The sequence below is a fragment of the Ascochyta rabiei genome, chromosome 3 (assembly GCF_004011695.2).
Source record: "Ascochyta rabiei chromosome 3, complete sequence".
NCBI lineage: Eukaryota > Fungi > Ascomycota > Dothideomycetes > Pleosporales > Didymellaceae > Ascochyta > Ascochyta rabiei.
Genome location: NC_082407.1, coordinates 1,073,949 through 1,090,760, shown reverse-complemented (window position 1 = coordinate 1,090,760; position 16,812 = coordinate 1,073,949). Strand labels below are relative to the sequence as shown.

Here is a 16,812-nt window from a genome sequence, read left to right as displayed (position 1 = left end):
CGTAAGGAATTGCATACGTCAGACCGTAGAGGTAGTCAGTAGCACATCGTGTCGCGAATTGTGATGTGCTTGCTCTCTAATTGTGTCTAGGATCTGTAAGTGTACTTCTGTTCAGTCTGGACCGAGGCTCTTCCAGAGAATGTGTTGCACTGGCATTGGCAAGTTCATCACCCAAAGACCCTTCAACAAACACTGTCAGGTGCGTATGGTATTTTACCGGACAACCGTAATCACAAGTCTCGTATATTTCGTTCGGGGGAAATTCTGGGCCGTTGGTGACTGACGATGGCTTGGGGCAACTGCATTGGGAGTTCAGCTTGAGTCTTGTGGTCGCTCTGGGACGCTGCAAATGGGCTGCTGAACAGTGTCTCGAGAATGTATTGTTATGGCTCATGTCGCATGGTTGTAGTTGAAGTCCTTCTTGCGGTCTTGCTCTGTTCGCCAGCTCATTGGACTGTCTATACTCAAGTCTGTGGATGACTTTTCATACGACTTCACACCATCCATCTCAATCGCACTGGTAATGAATTGAGGCCCAGGATCTGTATTTGAATTGCGAAAGGGGTGGTTGATGCCATCCTGACTCTCGGCCGTCCGAAGATCATCACGGAAATGCTTTGACCGAGAACGTTTGCTTTGACTCACCCAGTGGCTGTGACTCTGAGCGGTGCCAAAGATGACTGTTCCTCGCATGCTCGGCCCCTGCAGCGTATCTGTGTTGCCCGAGTACGAGTTCCAGTTGCGCAGTCTGAATATCCGCTGGATAAGGGGGTATATGAGGGGGAGGTTTGCGCATAGCAAAGCAGTGTACGACTCTCGGAGGTACCACAGTACCCAGTCTTTTCCGAACGGGTTTGAAAAAGAGTAGTACTTGTTAAGCGCAGCAGCGACAACCTAGACCTGTCAGCGCAGCTCGACGGAACGTCGGTCTACTGACTGTGAAAGCTCCAATGAGGAATATGCCGATGAGGATAAGTTTGTTCTTCTTTGGCAGGCGGACTTTGAACAGTAGTGGCATCGGTATGCTGAGGATGACAAGGTCTGAGCTGATATTGAAAACAGCGTTGGTGATTAGATGGTTCGTTGCTGCGGAGCATTGCGCTAAGCAAGTCAGTATCGTGCTATCAACTGTATACAACACACTCACGCGAGTTTGGCGGTACGGCGAAGTACTGGTTGAATGGACGGCACCATACGCCAAAGTAAAGGATCTCCATGACGACAAACGCGACGGCAACATATATCGATGTAGCGATGACTAGTTTCCGTTGTGGCAGTACAGTGGTCATGCGGAAGTACATGATAAGCAGACATGCTTTGACTAGCCAGATAGTTGTGATCTGCATCTGCTCTACCACGAGGACGAACTTGGATCCGAGAACCCGAGCATCTATCTCGGCTTGAGAGTATTGCGAAACATCTTCATCGGGCGGGATGAGATTGGATGATGTGGTCACCACCTTGAACATGCAAACAAGTAGGACAGTGTCGGTTGCCTGGACGCTGGGTCAGCAGATGCTGAGTGTACATTCAAATCAGCATACCATGGCGCAGACGATCAGATAATCGTCCCACTGCAAGCGTTTCCATGCTCCACGATGGAGACGCCGTGATATTAATCGGACAATTACCAAGAGCCAGCACATCCCGTAAAAGATGCCCGCCTGTTGTTGTTGTTGTTGTTGTTAGTTGTGCCAGTTACGAACGGGCTGATGACGTGCCTCTGGTTGGAGTATTGACATCATGCCGCCAATATCGCGGCTCTCGAGCCGACGCTGTGGCAGGTTACACTGTAGTGAATCGAGTGTTTAAGGCCGGTAACCATCCATCGGTGGGTCAGTCCTTTGTTAAATCCAGCTGGTTGACAGGCCGCTGGCGATGACGTGAAGCAGGGCTGACGATTACCTGTAGGGATATGAAGAAGTTGGGTTCACGGAGCTTGGGCTGACAAGATTCTGGTAGGCGCTAGAGATGCTGGCGTCTCTGCATTCGCGGGGGACAATTCGCTGGCAGCGGCATGCTGACTCGACAGGATTCTGCCAGAAACTCCGCCAAGGAAGCTCGAATACACATTATTACGCAAATCCAATCCAGAATCGCACGCCGCCACATGCGGCATGCCCCGGAATCCTATTGGAGCGTGCTGGAGGCGCGAATCGGGCCTTTCGACGACTTCGCCAACGAGCCGCATCGAGGGACTGAATGGTGTTAGCGCCATCTCTCTGCCGCATGCGGCGACAGCGAGTCGCAGCGAGTGGCGGCTGAAATGGACGTTGGTTCGCATGTCAACCGCATGGGCAGCTGGGCCGAAAGGAGAGACTCAGGGTAGATCCGAGCCATGGTTCGCTCCAGGGCCATGTGCGTCTCTGATGGGACGTCTTTGTAGAGTGCAATGTCAAACACTGATCAACTGCCATGTGCTTACGAACTAATTTCTTTCTGTCGTGTCGCGCACATGTCCCCGTGCCGTTGCAAAGCGAGCCGCGGACATCAAATGACTCTCGCTAGACTCAGGAGAATGCGCCAAATGATTCACGATGAGCGACTCAGCAAAACGCAGGCTTGAGCAGGGGAAGCCAAGGCTAGCCTTGTTCTCTGTTGGAGGCTCTGTGCTGATTGTTCGGCACGTGCTGCACAACACCCAAAGCACGCAGGCACGGCACTGAAGGCGCACGGCACTGCAGGCGTCCGGACGCGTGCTTTTGCCAACCATATCTTGGGGCTGGATGCCTTATCCCGAGGCCCCATTTCGAGTCAGTGTGGGTTGCCACGCCGATGCAACGACGGGACGACAATGCGAAAAGGCCCTCCGTGGAGAATGTCTTGACCATGTAGCTAACGCAAGTACGGCAACGTCAGTGGTTCACGCGACACTGTATAGATACGTTGCGGAGCAGCAGCCGCCTTCCCTATCGCAAGGCAGGCGAGCCGACCAGAGAAAATACTTTGCGAGATACCGACCGGGGCCCAGCAACAGCATGTTCCAAGAACAAAAACAAAGCTCTTGGTGTTGATCGCACGCCACTTCGACCCTTCCACGATATCGTCTCCAGGCCACGGGGCGGTCCACTAGCCACTCCCCCTCCAGCGCACTATGCTGATCGAACCAGCGGCTGAGATGACCAGGAGGATGTGATGCTGCTGCTGTGGACGCAAGGAGGGGTCGATCGCAGCCGCCCGCCCGCCTTCGACAAGTCTGCGGGAGGCCTTCCATCGCCGGCATGGGGGTCCCTGGCGCGGGTAGCTTCATGGCGTGGAACGAGGCGTTGCCGTGTCGCGTCCCATGGTCCAATAGATTCGAACATGATTCGTTTGTTACCTTGACTGGTTCAGAGGGAAACACCCTGCCCTGACCCTCCTAGATCTTTGGTTCTCCCATGGAGAGAACAGCAACAACAGCGGGGCGCACGTGTGAGAGGTATAATGCCCTAGTTTGCAATACCATCAGTCGTCGTATTTTGTCTATCACCGCCAAATCATGCGAGCCATTAACATGGTATCATCACGAACTATACGCGCACTACGCACCCATCTACTCATCTTCCTCCTCCACCTGACCCAGCTCAGCCTCTTCGTCTTCCTCGAATGTGTGCAAAGGCACATTGTACAGGCGCAGAACAGCCTTGTTGGGGTCCTTGATCAGGACGTACTTGCCCTCGTCCATACGCAGAACCATGTCGACGATTGTGCGCACGATACCCCATCCGTTGTTGAGGTTGAGCGCCATCTGGGTGGCAAACTCGCGGGGCTTGTTGGTGAGCACGCCGAGGACGACGTGGTCGTTGTTGTTCTTGGGGTTGGTGCGGGACACGAAACTGGCCTAGATTAGCATTCTGGTCATGTTGTGGAGTGAAGGGAGGGATGCGTACCCAAGCTTCATGGTATCGGCCTTGGCAAGGATGCTCTGGACAGTCCAGCGAGCAAGCTTGCAAGAGTTGTTCTTCATCTCGGTAGCGAGGACGGCACCACGCTGGCTGGACAGCTTGGATCTCCAGTCCAGAGCACCACCAGCACCCTGGGCCTTGTTGTCAAACTCGTTGAGGGCCTTGATGGTAAGGAACTGGTCCTCGCCGTTGATGTTGTTCTTGACGACGGCGTCAAGCTCGGTTCGCACAATCAGGTGCAGAGGCTCCTCGTCCTTCTCGAGCGAGAGATCGAAGCGGCGGTACCTGTAGGCCTTGGAAGCAGCCGGGTCGCTCTCGACCTCCTCGTTGTAGAAGGGGTGCTCGTGCGCCATGCTGACCTTCTGGTTCTCCGACTCGACGACGACCTGCAGAGGGAAGACGTTGTTGATGTGGGTGGCCTCGAGCATGAGGGCGCCGGGGCTGTTGATCGAGACCTTGTTGCCCTCTGAAATCTCGAGCGGCGCATCGGCCGCGTTCTCGTTGACGGTGACCATGTCGAGGTTGGACTGGTCGCGCTTGTCGATGAAGACCTGGTTGCCCCTCTTGGTGAAGACCAAGTCCCACGAGTAGACCGACTTGGTGGCGCACATGAGCATGGAGAGGACGTTGTCGGTGGCGAAGACGGTGGCCTCGTCCTTGTCGGCGAGCTCCTGCATGATGGGGTCGCTGGAGGTGGTGACGTTGTAGGCGGCGCGCTCGAGGACCTTGAGCTTGCGCTCCGACGTCTTGGCGCCGGGCTGCTTGTCGTAGCTGCGGTCGTAGTAGTAGAGGAAGCCGTAGCTGTCGAGGTCCTCGCCCTCGCCCGTGTCGAGGTTGAGCTTGGCGAGGCGCGAGAAGTCGATCTCCTCCTTGACGGCCCAGTCGGGCTTGACCTGGACCGAGGGGTCGCGGTTGCGCTGGGGCTTGTCGTCCCAGCGGCCGAAGCGACGTCCGCCGCGGCCACCGCCACGGCCACTGCGGTCGTTGTAGCCGCCCTGGCCTCCACGGCCGCCCACGCGCTGGAAGGTGCCGCGCCCGCCGCGCTGTGCCTGTCCGCCGCGCGCACCGCCGCGTCCACGGAAGACTGTGCCGCCGCCTCTCCCGAAGCCGCGCGTGCGGGCTGATGTGCGAGTGTTGTCGACGACGGAGAAGGTGGCCTCCTCCTCGGCGACCTGGACGGCGAAGGGGTTCCCGGCTGAGTTGGCGCCGTACACCTGCTGGTCTGCGGGTGCGGTTAGTCGTGCACGTCTCTGCCCTGCGTCTCCCGGCGCCGGGCTCGCCCTGTCCCCACACGGACAGATGCCTACCTCTGTAGTTGCGGTTGCCGTACTGCTGGCGGCCGCCCCTGTCGCGGTCCTTGCCGTCGGTCCAGTCGGCCATGCGGCCCAGCTTGTCGGCCTTGGAGTAGGGCGCGAACGGAATGCCGTCGAGCATCGTCTCCTCGGAGACGGACGGGCCCCAGCCCTCGGTGGACGGGAGCGCGGACACGAGGTCCAGAAGTGATGCGGGCGCCATGGTCGTTGCGTGAGTGTGGGGTCGAGGCGGTGTTGGATTTCGACGATGACAAAATTTGGCGATTTTTGGCGTGGCGTTAGCGCACACTGACTGAGCCTGCCCCGCCATCATCACCACCACGGGCAGGCAGACGTAGGCGTTCGCTCGCCCGGTCACGACTGGCTGGCAGCCTTGTGTCGTTTCCGGAGTGCTTTGAAACATGTTTGCATGAAACGTTGATACCATCTTGCCTCTTGCCTCTTGCATCTTGCCTCTTGCATCTTGCCTCTTGCATCTTGCCAAGGTTCCCTCATAAACACGTCCATCACCAGCACACCTTCCCTGCATCTATCATAAATGGCGCAGACCACGTGTGTTACACGCTTCCTTCACTATACGTTAAACCATCATCTCTTCGTCCGTCTACCTCTCCTCTCATCAGACACATCCCCTCCCCCCAGTCCCTCTTCCCCCTCTTCCCCCTCTTCCCCCTCCATCCCCTCACCAGCACTGTCCACACCCCCAAGCACCTCCTCGCCGACATCAAACCGCTCCAACAACCCAACATCCCACTCCTGGAACTTCCTCGCCGTCGCCGGCAGGACAGCTTGGCTCTCATCCAGGCTCTTCTCAAGCTCCTCGTACAACTCCTGCGGGAACTCGACATCCTCAATCGTCGCGCTCTCCGGCTCGCCTGGCTGCAGCGGTGCCCATGTCTGCTTCTTGAAGAAGCCCTTGACGGCGCGCGTCGGATCGGTGCGGTGCGGGCGCGAGATGGACGAGGAGAACATGAGGTCTGGCGTAAAAACCCAGAGGAGAACAGAAGCGGTGGAAGACGGTGCGGGTGTTGAAGCTGGCGTAGGAGGCGAGGGCGGAGGGTGAATGTGGAACTTGCGGACGCCGACGTTCTCGACGAGATATAGCAGGCGTGCAGAGATCCATTTTTGAACACTGTACGTGCTGTACGAGGGGGATGAGGTGGGTCCAGAGGAGACGCTCAGACACCATTTCCATATCCGCCACCCATCCGCTGCTGTATCTTGTTTGCCGAGTGTGTGACCACAGTGCCTGCAGACAACGGCTGCATCGGATCGCTCTTCGTCTGGCAAGACCTACACTGCGTTAGCACCTTGTAGATACCATTGTGAGCAGCGTAGAAACATGTGGTCTGAGCTTATTCTGCCAGTCCCAAGAATCCCGGGGTATAAGAGCATCGAAACGTCAGACTGCTCACCCAGCAACGCTGGCGATCCATCGACCAGAAGAGGCAGAGGATCTGTCTAGCGCTGGGGGTATTTGTTGAGCCCATCAATCTGGGGCGGTTGTATCGACGAGAATGCCACGGGTATCGGCGAGTCTGCCTTCTTTGCGCCCAGGTGCGCGTTGCCAATCGAATGAACGACGCAGAGAACAAAGTTGAGCAAAGAAAGCCTGTCTTACCCTTGCGCCCTCACAGTCCCGCTCGCTCAGCAGGAAGCTCGTGAGGTCTACGAATCCAACGCAGTCCACTGCCTTCAAGCGATTCCCTGCGGCATACCCCTTCTGCTCTCCAACTCCGTGCTTGTCATCGTGCAAATGATGCTCATCTGGTTTGTGACAATGCCAGAAATCCATCATCTCCGCCCAATTCTCATTGGGCAGATCTTTCCATTCGTCCACTGCCTGGCTCTTGAGCACCACGCCCTCGCAGTTGCTGCACCTGAGCTCTACACCTTCTTGCTTGCTCAGCGTCACGCCATCCCAAGGCACAATGTTTGCTTTGCGCGCCTCGGCCATCAAGCCCAGCATGTCGCTGTCCTCCTGCTCTTCCATCTGCAGACGCAGCGTCAGCTCCTTGCTGGGTGGCTGCGCAGGAAGTTCAAGCGCGGCATCGCCCTTTCCTTCGACCTGGATGGGAAGCCGTATTGTCGCCTTGTAACCCTCATGCGACACGGTGATCAAGTTCCCGTCTGCATCGAGCCGCGCCTTCGTTTCTCTGGTGTGGTGACTTCTCAGGCTCGCAAACAGCGTGATTGTGCGTATGTGCAGCAGCAGTTCCGCATACAGCATAATGTGCGATTCATTTTCCGGCAGGCGCTCGGTGAAGTCTGTCGCATTCTGGTGGAGCTCTGGCGCTGCTGTGGTGGGCGGTGGTGGCTTGGGGTTCATCAGGATTCTGACAACACTGGGGGGCAACCCGAGGGCGGAATAAGCTGACTTGGGCAGCGCCGGGTGGTTCGACATACTTCATGTTGGTTGTGGACGGCCATGGTACGTTTTGCGAGCGGGGTTGCAGGAGAGATGGCAGACGGGAGCGAGTGTTAAGGGACGGGACGCCGGAGATGCTCCGGATCTGCATCAAGCTGGGAGCAACAGAGGGACCGTGAGGTAGATTGTAGTTCTGAGCATCTTACTATTCAATGCAAAGGGTATATTAGATTATCAATATCTACAATGCGAGATGCTGTATTATTGCGTCGTAGCCTGCACTTCGTCTCATTTACTGTCCCTTCTTCTGGCCTGCCTTCTCATCCTGCTCGATGATATACCTCACGCCCCTCCGGACTCCCTCATCCAGACTGACGATTGGCGAATAGCCAAGCCTGTTCCTTGCCTTTGCGATGCTGTGGTACTTCTTCAAGGTGCTGTATCGGACTTGCGCCCTTGTCAAATTGGGTGTCTTGCCCATTGCCCACATAGCCCACTCTGAGAAGAAGCCGACCATGCTGGCGAACCCGGCATCCAGATGCCATACAGACTTCAGTGGCAGACGGTCGCCGGCCTCGTGCCATACTGCGCGCGCAAAGTCCCAGAAAAACACTGGCTCGCCGTTCGTGATGAAGAAAGCCTCGCCATCGACGCGCTCGGTGTCAATGGGGACGGTAGGCAGGAACTTGTGTGTGCTGAGGAGGGCCAGTACCGCAAGGACGTGGCCATGCGCTACGTTCTCAACGTACGTAAAGTCGAAGAGGTTGTCGTTATCGCCGACCTGGTACTTGGTCTTCCCATCCTTGTAAGCGGTGACCATCTTGGGGAGTAATTGTACGTCTCCCTCTCCAAAGATACCTGCGGGGCGAATGGCGGCGGTAAGGAAGCTCTCTGGCTTGCGGTTAGCTTCGAGCACGTACGTCTCAGCGTAAGCCTAGGCACGAAGTTAGCACAGAGTTCCATTGTCATTGAGTGGAGTTCCTACCTTGGTGGTGGTGTAGTACTCAGGCTGCGCATCTCCAGTAACCAAGGGCCACTTCTCGTCCGCATTGACAAGCTCAGTGCTTCCACCAAATATGACACTAGCAGAGCTGGTGTATACAAAAGCCTTGACTCCCGCATCTTGCGATGCCTTCAGCAGGTTCTTGGTGCCCTCAACATTGACCTTGTTGTGGATCGCAGGTGGCAGGTTGAAGTGCGGAGAGGCTGTGTGGATGACGACGTCGGGCTTGGTTTGAGCGAAGAACTTCTGCATAGCGGCCAGATCGGTGATGTCGCCATCGTGGTAGGAGACTGTGCTGCTCGCATGACGGTTCGAGTTTGTGCGCAAGTCGAGGACCGCAATCCGTGTCTGGGGATGGCGCTTGACGATGTAGCTGACGATGTGGCTACCCAGGAACCCGCATCCACCGACGACGACCACCGTACCCAGTGTTTGAAACTTCGAGGTTGACATTTTGCCTGGCGTTCAATTGGTTGGTATTGGCGGTAGTGCAGGGGAGATGGGGATTGTTTGCGGAGTTCGGTGGAGATATGTCGCGCAGGGCTAAGCCCCCACCAGCTGACCAGGGTCTCGCGCTTTCACGGGCTTGGACGGCGTCTTTCCGAATACGCGAGTGCAACCAATTTGGAAATTCACATCATTTGCTAGTCTTGTATATTTCTGGAGGATGCTCTGCACTCTTCAGAGTTGACCAGATGCCAGGTTCGTCCGGTCAGCTACCACAATGACCAACGCCCATGCTATGGTATTCGAGTATGCTATGCGCCAATCCCATTATGAGCGCCGAGTATGCAAGCCGCAATGCCTCAGAAGAGGCCAGGCGTGGGTATCAATGTACTGTATAATCAATCTTCCGTATGATCGGCCGTAACGTCGTAACTCTTGGCAGCCGAACCGCCAGTTTGTGAATACTTGAATCAAAAGCAGTTCCTGGGTCATGTCAGTGAGCGGATCTTGGTAGTTTTTCATCAGCATCAGAGGTACTCACTCAGCACTGTCCTGTACAGTACGCCTCAGACGGCGGTTGTACAGCTTCTTCTCGTCAGGGGTACCCCAGAATAGCTTGGCAGCTTCGGGATTGACGAGCGTGCGTGGATCGTAGGCTGGTGACTCCTCCTCGACGGCTCCAATGATGGCCTCGACATGGGAGCGCATATCGTTCTTGTTCGCTGCGTCGTAGCAAAGAATTCCATCAGGAGAGACACGGTGGTGAAAGATCGGAGTCTCGAAGCGCACACGAGGCAGTACGTCTGGCCATCTGGGGCTGATGTACAGTATAATCCTGAACATTCCGCCGTCTAGATTCGTCATGGGTCGACCGAAGAGAACCAGCTGCCAGACAAAAGGGTTCTTGTCCACAAGGTCGAGGTCAAGCGTAACAGAGTCGTTCTTTTTGTACTTCTCCACGATTTGCTCGAACTGGCGCTGCAGGTTGCTAGCAATGCTCGCCTCTTTCTGAACAGCTGCTAAGCCCTCTAGGGCCCAACCTTCCGTTTCCTGGTTCAAAGCCGCATAGATGGTGCAAAGTCGCGCTTTAAGCGCAGTGTATTGGTAGGTGCCCTCCATGGTATTGCCCGGGCCCTCAAACGGCATCTTCTCGAAGCGGTCACCGTCCTTGTGCTTTGTGGCAGCCTCGTCAATGGTGGCCATGTACGAGCGGTAGTACCAGAGAAACCGACGCTTGCACAGGTCCTTGAATGGCTCAAAGGGAGCATCTTCCCGGCCTGACTGGTAGTCTTCTTCTGCGTTGTAGACAGTAACAGCGGGTCTTTCTCGGTTGATGTTCAGGTACTCCTCCAGTCGCTCAATGACAGATACACGCAGTGACTCGTGGCGAATCTTGTCCACGTACGCCTCCTGGTTCTTCTTGTCGTAGTCTGAATTCGCGTCTTCGAAGCCAGGTTCGTTCTCGTAGGGATTGCTGGACATCAGGCTCTGGATAGAGATGAGGATCGACTCGAGTCCCTGGGCAGACGACCACTCCTCCCCTCGCTCACCACGCCACGTGCTACAGCAGTCAGTTCCCACATGCAGAATTCTAGCTAACTACACTTACCCAAGGATTGACAAGCACACCTTGCCAGCAGCGTATATGTTAGGGTTGAAGCGCGTCCGTCCTCCGTTGGTGGTAATTGCCAACACGCTCGGCGCCTTCGTGGGGTAATCTCTACCGAACTTGACAGTGAACTCGAAGAAGCCAAACTCGTAAGGCGTGTCTGGTGGGCCAATGATGAGCGCGCGAACATGGCGTACGTCGACGTCACGGCAGGCAACGGCAAGCGAGAGGTCAGAGCCTTTCTGGATTTCGTGGAGTTCGCGGGTAATCCGAAGGATCGACTGGTTCGACATGATGGCGGCTTCAGGCTGCGAGCCTCGACCGATTGGAGAGGAAGGGCGGACGTGATGCAGTCGTGGGGTGTATGGAACTGGCGGCGTTGCGGCAGAGGAAGAGGAAGAGGAAGAGGAAGAGGAAGGGACGCCGAGACAGCAAGTTCACGGCGTCCGAGGGAATGTGCGCGCGTGTGTGTGTGCGTGAAGTATTAGTCGAGCTGTCAAAGTATGGGTGACCTTGGAAGCGGAGGTGTTGAGCAAGCACTCCAGTGTGGGGCGCGCGTTACCATGTCTCCCCGCAACTCGACAGGACGTCGCGAGACTGGTCACCTTCACCAACCACAGCAGACACCCCATGACCAACACCCACCTTTGAGCGTTCTCGTGCCCCCAACTTCTTCGTCAATACCCACGGCGACTTTCAACAAACCAGGCAACCTATCAGAGCTAGCTAATCAATCCACCATCAACCATCATGTACACGCGCCCTCGCCATACATATACAGCTCCACCCAGCTAACCACAACCCAGGGTCGTGTTCGCACTCATGATCGTCTCCAAGTCCGGCGGCCTAATCTACAACCGCGAATTCCACACGGGCCTCTCCAAGCTGACCTCAAACGACTACCTCATCCTCGCTGGCTCCTTCCACGGCATGCACGCCATCACCTCGCAACTCTCGCCCGCCCCTCGCGTCCCCTACATCACCCCACAAAACAACATGCTCGCGCCGAGCCCTTTCCCGAATCGCCCAACAGGCATCGAGGTCATGGAGTCCAGTCACTTCAGGCTGCAGTGCTTCCAGACGCAGACAGGGACCAAGTTTCTGCTGGTCACGGAACCGCAGCAGCCGAACGTAGACACCATGATGAAGAAGGTGTATGAGCTGTATGCGGATTTTGTCATGAAGAATCCCTTCTACACGGTGGAGATGCCGATTAGGTGCGAGAAGTTTGACAGGGGGTTGGACGGGTTTATCAAGGTTAGAGGATGAAACCATGTAGAGCTACGGGGAACATCAAACCGTCGTAACTACAGGGGAGAGCGTTGGTCAACGCAGTAACGGGTGTCTGCACCAAGAGATGCACCTGCGCAGCCCTGCCAGGAGTGGTCTGGCAAGAGAACAGTATCGTGAGGGTATTCCACTTACGCTCACAGAGTCGTGTCCAGCGTACACATCTTGCTAAATGGCAGGTGATCGAGCCAGCCAGGGCACCACCAAGACAAAAGTCAAGTCGAATGGTAAACGGGTGGAAGTGCGCGGCTGCCATCAGCTGTTGTAGGCTAGGCGCAGCATGGGAAATGCATAGAGGAGCGTTGTCATAATCTCATTCAACCAATGCAGGCTGCTATGGTGCGCGCCAACTGTGTCTAATAGTAGGTTGCCGCCGTGGATGCTCGTTTGATACGGCTGTGTCAGCGCGGCCATATCCGCCTTTGATGCGCATGCGCAGTCCGTAGCTCATGCTGTGTCCATCTTGTCCTCGTCATCCTTCTTCTTGTCTTTGCTGCCGCTGCCCTCTCCCTGATCGCCCAGCAGCGGCTGCTTCTCGTCGCCTTCCGCAATACCCTCAAGTTCCGTCTTGCCCTCGGCAGTCTCCTTCGTCTTCTTATCCTTCTCTTGCCGTGCCTTCTCCTCCTCGAAACTCATCCTCAGCGCCAACGCCAGCTCCGGATCTACCGAAGGGTCTACGCCGAACTCAAAGTCGTTCCCGCCGGAGCCACCGGCGTCGCCTCCAGAAGACGCTGCACCTGCACCGCCAGAGCTACCGTCGCCACCGAGGATGGGTGTTGTGACAAGCGCGTCGCTAAGGAGGTTGCCGCTCGGTTGTACTGCCTCGAGGTGAGAGCCCTCAGCGCTCTGCGAGTTCTCGTTGAACGCACGAAGCTTCTTCAGCGTCTCATCGCTGAGCTCGCCGAATGCGACAATATCGATGCTGATGTTTGTCTTCTTCATCTTCTTCGCCAGCTTGACCAGGTTCTTCTCGTCCTCCTCGACGGGACTGCAGTTGAAGATGATTATCCGCTGCTTCTGCGACTTGTTCTGCCTGTGCTTGAGAGCCAACTGGGTGTCTTTGTTAGCTTGATAGCGAACCAGGGATATGGGCCGACATACTGCTGCCACGTTGATACCGGTCACAAAGTGCGAGCTGCCCTTTATCTTGGTCCTGTGCAAACCGTCCAGAACCTTGCCGATGTCTGTGGTGAGGGTCGTGAGGATCTCGGGTGTGCTGCCTCCCATGCTCATCAGGCCGACTGATGACTCTGGGTTCGCGTTTGTTTTCGAGGAGAAGATGAGGTTGACGGCGTCGGACTGGGCCTCCCAGCGTGAGGGTACATAGTCGCCATTTCGGCTGGCTTCGCTGTTGTCCACACTGCTTGGATTAGTATACGAACACAACAAGGTATAAGGAGTGCATACACGATCATAGTAGCTTCCAATACCATCTTGGGCGGCTGTTTGGGGGTAGCTGGTTGGTGGAGCGGCAAGGTGGGTGGTGTTGATGATGATGATGATGAAAGGCGGCGGCGGCGTCTCGGAGGTTACAGCTATGCCACCGCGCGAGGGAAGGCGGGAGCTAAGTGGGCACGTGAGCGCGCGGCTGTCTGGTGAAGCCCAGATTGACTTGGCTGGTGTGGGTTTACTTCTAGATGGTAAAGACTTGAACTATTCTTACGGATTCAACAGCAGCTTTCTGACGTGCGCCAACGTACACGCAGTGTTCCTTTCCAGCCGTGGCGTTGCGCCGCCAGTGGGAGGTTTAGCGCGAACATAAAGGCCCCTCCGCCTCCAGCGTTCCTTCTCACAACACCACAAACACCGGGAGCAGCGACCATACGCAAGACCACTCTCAGACACCCCGACACCGCTTATACCGCCTTGTCCTCTCCTCAGGACTATCCCCGGCGATCAATTCTCGTCTTCAGCAGTCAGATCACCTGTGTTTACGCGTTGTTTACATTGTCGCATTCACCATGGTTGCGCCCGTCACTGAAGAGGCCAAAGCCGCCATGCTTGCCAACTTCGATCTCGAGTGCAGGTCGCTCCTTCTGTTCATTCTGGCCTGCAGCTGACATCTGGCAGTCAGCGCACGCAAAGAGAAACTGCGCGCCATGTGCGAAGCGCAGTGTGCCAGTCTCCAGTCGCGTCTGGAGCGACGCGTGAATCGTGTCCCAGCCACGAAACGCCAGATGCCACTCATCGAACTCCTTGCACCCCCACCGCCTCCCGCAAAGGCTGCGCCTGTACCAGTCAAGGCTGCACCAGCCAAGAAAACAGCCGCATCGGCGCTCGCTCCTGTACCAGCCCGTAAGACTCGGGCTGCTCCTGCCGCCACCACCACATCAAGGCCAGCAACTGCCAAAGAGGCGCCGAAGCCAGCACCTAAGCCAGCGCCAAAGCACGCCTACTCCAAATCCGCCCCGAAAGTCTCCACGATGACGCGCGGCAAGAAGCGCAGCAGCGACGAGATTGCAAGCGAAGACAAGGAGAATGCCTCTGCCGACCTCGCAGTGCCCAAGAAGCGAGCCCGAGCCGCCACCACCACCACCACAAAACAGCTTGCGGCTTCGAAGCCGGCTGCTCCGGCCGCAAGGTCGACGCGTGCCGCGTCACGCAAGACGGCGCCGGCCGAGGTCCTGTCGCCCAAGAACAACAACTCGCGCGCGAAGCCAGCAACTCGCAGCGTCAGGCCAAGATAGGTTTATTGCCTTGACGACTGAGCCTTTCGGAACTGTTTTTGGGCGTTTGTCCGTTCGTTATATACCCTGGGTGTGAGTATGATGGATACAAAGGCGTTTTCTTGTCGTTTCAGTTTTTCGGGTTTCCAATCCATGTATTGTAGTTGTCAAGCCATCCCCGCCATCTCCAGGTTTGAGACTCTTCTGGTTGAGGCTGTCCGTGAGGACTCGCTCCCAGGGGTGATATCTCGCCCGGTGGCGGGTGGGTTTCAGATAGCAGAACAAGTCAAGGTTTCCAACCATGGCAGCCATCAGACCAGCACTGTGTCGCTTGCGTGATTTGGCCGTTTCCAAGGTACTTTCGGAGACGTCAACGGTCCGTTTCTCAGCCCAAGTCCAGATGTCGGAGTCAACTTGTCGAATTTTCTCAGGAGGATGAAGATGCTGAAGACCCCCCCAGGGCCAAGATTGGTTACCGTACTATGTAGCTATGTCGACAATCGTAGCACCGCCTGCACTCTAGAGCTCCATGCCCACCTTATCCCAGCCAAGCACAGCCTCCTCCACAATCGGCCTGAAGAGCTTTCTTCCCGCGCCCGACTTGTGCGTCCACACCATCTGCCTGGGGCTCAGCTCATCGGCGCGATGCCAGGGTTGCAGTTCAATGCCCTCATGGTTGTTCTCCAGCGCGTCCTTGACGAGGTTGAAGAGCGCGTCCGCCTGCTGCTGGTCGACGCGCACGTCGTCGCGCACAGTAAGCACGACTTCGCGGATCTTCTCCTTCTGGCCCGTCTTCTTGTCCTTGATCTTGTACTTGTTCAGGCAGATGCTGATGTCGACGCCGGCTTCGGCGGTCCAGGCGGCGTGCACGGCGAACCAGTCGAACAGCTCGGCGAAGTCCGTCTTCTTGATCTGCTCGTCCATTGAGTAAGGGATGCTGGCGAAGCCAAGGGATACGGTGGGTGTGCGTGGAGACGGTGTGTCGATTAGGTCGCCTTTCCAGTCGCGGCGCAGCAGGTCGCGAAGATTGAGGTGCGAGATGTCCTTTTGTGCTGAGGAGAGCTCGTCGTCGAGTTCTTCCATGACCTTGGAGAGTTTGTCACCTGCCCAGTTGGAGCGTGCGAGGATGCGCTTGGAGACTTCGATGTCTGCGTCGGTGGTCTTGTCGCTGGTCAAGCCTCCCGAGTCGATGGCAATGGCGGAGAGGATTAACTCGAGGAACTCGTGATTGAGGTGGTACTCTTGGGGCAGTTTCTCGAGCTCGTTGAGTAGTTGGCGGGCAACGATGGTGGTGCAAGACGCGACCTTCTCGAAGATGCGTGGCGAGGCTTCTGGTGCAGTGCCGCGGTCCTTGTGATGATCGAAGATGCTCAGGATCTTTGCTCCGCGCCATTTTCGCAGAGGCTCGCCGTGGTCAACCAGGATGATGCCCTTGAGTTTCGACGCGAGTGTTTCCGGGTCTTCAGGAACTTCGTCAGATGTCAACAGATCCTCGTGTCCTACTGTCATCTGCGAGTTGTCGAGCGCAAGCTTGTTCTCAGGTCGAAGGTCCAAAGCGTGGGAAGGGGTCTGGAGCAGGGCGATGGCCTTGACCGGGTGCGTGTCATTCTCGGTGGAGTGGTCAAGATGGTACGCCCAGGTAATTGCCGCCGTCATTGAATCCAGGTCTCCTCCCTCATTTCCCATGACCATTATCCACTCTGAGGACTTTCCGGCCTGCCAGTCCATCAAGAAGGATTTCTTGGTTGCGCGGCTCCATTCGCTGAAATGCCCGACGCCGATGTGCTTGGGGGGAGTGGTAAGGACTTGTTGAGATTTGGCACGGAGCTGAGGCACAGCAGCAACATGGCTGGTGGCCAAAAAGGCAGGCAGCGCAAGCGAGAGTCTCATGTTGGCATAGGTGGAAGAGTAGGAATAGTGGACGTTGAAGTGTCGTTGGCGCATTCGAGGTCGAGCCTCAAGTTGACCCAGCTCTGAGCACTGACGCAAGCGCCTACGCGCCTACCGCCCCTACGCAAGCCAAGCCTTTGCTCGGCTGTCCATCAGGGTGTGCCTGCATGCTGAAACCCAAGGCGTGTGGATAGGATATGCATGCAGGCTACGAGGCTTGAAAATCGTGGAGGGAGTTTGTTGCAAATCGCGACTTGCTGCCTGCTGGCAATGAACATGTCCTCTACGATCAGCAGATGAAGATGTTTCCAGGTCAAAATCATCGTCATCCTCAAATGTGGA

General features: G+C 56.4%; 9 protein-coding genes across 9 annotated transcripts, besides 7 other annotated features; 2 read left to right on the top strand and 7 right to left on the bottom strand.

Annotated features, from left to right (window-relative positions):
* Nucleotides 1–390: 390 nt before the first annotated feature.
* EKO05_0002006 (uncharacterized protein) lies at nt 391–1,547 on the bottom strand (the record flags this gene model as incomplete). The annotated part of the gene is made up of 4 exons (XM_038942245.1): nt 391–894; nt 938–1,101; nt 1,148–1,496; nt 1,545–1,547. 4 exons carry the CDS (start codon nt 1,545–1,547, stop codon nt 391–393), a joined length of 1,020 nt encoding a protein of 339 aa, XP_038795467.1.
* A 118-nt stretch (nt 1,548–1,665) lies between these two features.
* Nucleotides 1,666–1,693: a tandem repeat.
* A 953-nt stretch (nt 1,694–2,646) lies between these two features.
* Nucleotides 2,647–2,686: a tandem repeat.
* Nucleotides 2,687–3,532: 846 nt separating this feature from the next.
* EKO05_0002005 (uncharacterized protein) lies at nt 3,533–5,399 on the bottom strand (the record flags this gene model as incomplete). The annotated part of the gene is made up of 3 exons (XM_038942240.1): nt 3,533–3,815; nt 3,870–5,106; nt 5,192–5,399. 3 exons carry the CDS (start codon nt 5,397–5,399, stop codon nt 3,533–3,535), a joined length of 1,728 nt encoding a protein of 575 aa, XP_038795466.1.
* A 224-nt stretch (nt 5,400–5,623) lies between these two features.
* Nucleotides 5,624–5,679: a tandem repeat.
* Nucleotides 5,680–5,785: 106 nt separating this feature from the next.
* Nucleotides 5,786–7,601, bottom strand: EKO05_0002004 (HECT-type E3 ubiquitin transferase; the record flags this gene model as incomplete). Its single annotated transcript, XM_038942212.1, has 2 exons — nt 5,786–6,490; nt 6,819–7,601. The coding sequence occupies 2 exons, from the start codon at nt 7,599–7,601 to the stop codon at nt 5,786–5,788; spliced, it is 1,488 nt and encodes a 495-aa protein (XP_038795465.1).
* Nucleotides 7,602–7,857: 256 nt separating this feature from the next.
* Nucleotides 7,858–9,021, bottom strand: EKO05_0002003 (3-beta-hydroxysteroid-4-alpha-carboxylate 3-dehydrogenas(decarboxylating); the record flags this gene model as incomplete). The annotated part of the gene is made up of 2 exons (XM_038942228.1): nt 7,858–8,499; nt 8,551–9,021. 2 exons carry the CDS (start codon nt 9,019–9,021, stop codon nt 7,858–7,860), a joined length of 1,113 nt encoding a protein of 370 aa, XP_038795464.1.
* Nucleotides 9,022–9,485: 464 nt separating this feature from the next.
* On the bottom strand, nt 9,486–10,917 carry EKO05_0002002 (E2 ubiquitin-conjugating enzyme; the record flags this gene model as incomplete). Its single annotated transcript, XM_038942265.2, has 3 exons — nt 9,486–9,498; nt 9,557–10,576; nt 10,625–10,917. The coding sequence occupies 3 exons, from the start codon at nt 10,915–10,917 to the stop codon at nt 9,486–9,488; spliced, it is 1,326 nt and encodes a 441-aa protein (XP_038795463.2).
* A 93-nt stretch (nt 10,918–11,010) lies between these two features.
* Nucleotides 11,011–11,042: a tandem repeat.
* A 404-nt stretch (nt 11,043–11,446) lies between these two features.
* EKO05_0002001 (uncharacterized protein) lies at nt 11,447–11,893 on the top strand (the record flags this gene model as incomplete). Its single annotated transcript, XM_038946835.1, has 1 exon — nt 11,447–11,893. The coding sequence occupies one exon, from the start codon at nt 11,447–11,449 to the stop codon at nt 11,891–11,893; it is 447 nt and encodes a 148-aa protein (XP_038795462.1).
* A 468-nt stretch (nt 11,894–12,361) lies between these two features.
* EKO05_0002000 (proteasome regulatory particle base subunit rpn10) lies at nt 12,362–13,347 on the bottom strand (the record flags this gene model as incomplete). The annotated part of the gene is made up of 3 exons (XM_038942243.1): nt 12,362–12,964; nt 13,016–13,274; nt 13,322–13,347. 3 exons carry the CDS (start codon nt 13,345–13,347, stop codon nt 12,362–12,364), a joined length of 888 nt encoding a protein of 295 aa, XP_038795461.1.
* A 48-nt stretch (nt 13,348–13,395) lies between these two features.
* Nucleotides 13,396–13,419: a tandem repeat.
* Nucleotides 13,420–13,875: 456 nt separating this feature from the next.
* Nucleotides 13,876–14,601, top strand: EKO05_0001999 (uncharacterized protein; the record flags this gene model as incomplete). Its single annotated transcript, XM_059635816.1, has 2 exons — nt 13,876–13,934; nt 13,989–14,601. 2 exons carry the CDS (start codon nt 13,876–13,878, stop codon nt 14,599–14,601), a joined length of 672 nt encoding a protein of 223 aa, XP_059491799.1.
* Nucleotides 14,435–14,453: a tandem repeat.
* Nucleotides 14,602–15,099: 498 nt separating the features above from the next.
* Nucleotides 15,100–16,470, bottom strand: EKO05_0001998 (Exopolyphosphatase; the record flags this gene model as incomplete). The annotated part of the gene is made up of 1 exon (XM_038946834.2): nt 15,100–16,470. One exon carries the CDS (start codon nt 16,468–16,470, stop codon nt 15,100–15,102), a length of 1,371 nt encoding a protein of 456 aa, XP_038795459.2.
* Nucleotides 15,356–15,400: a tandem repeat.
* Nucleotides 16,471–16,812: the final 342 nt, after the last annotated feature.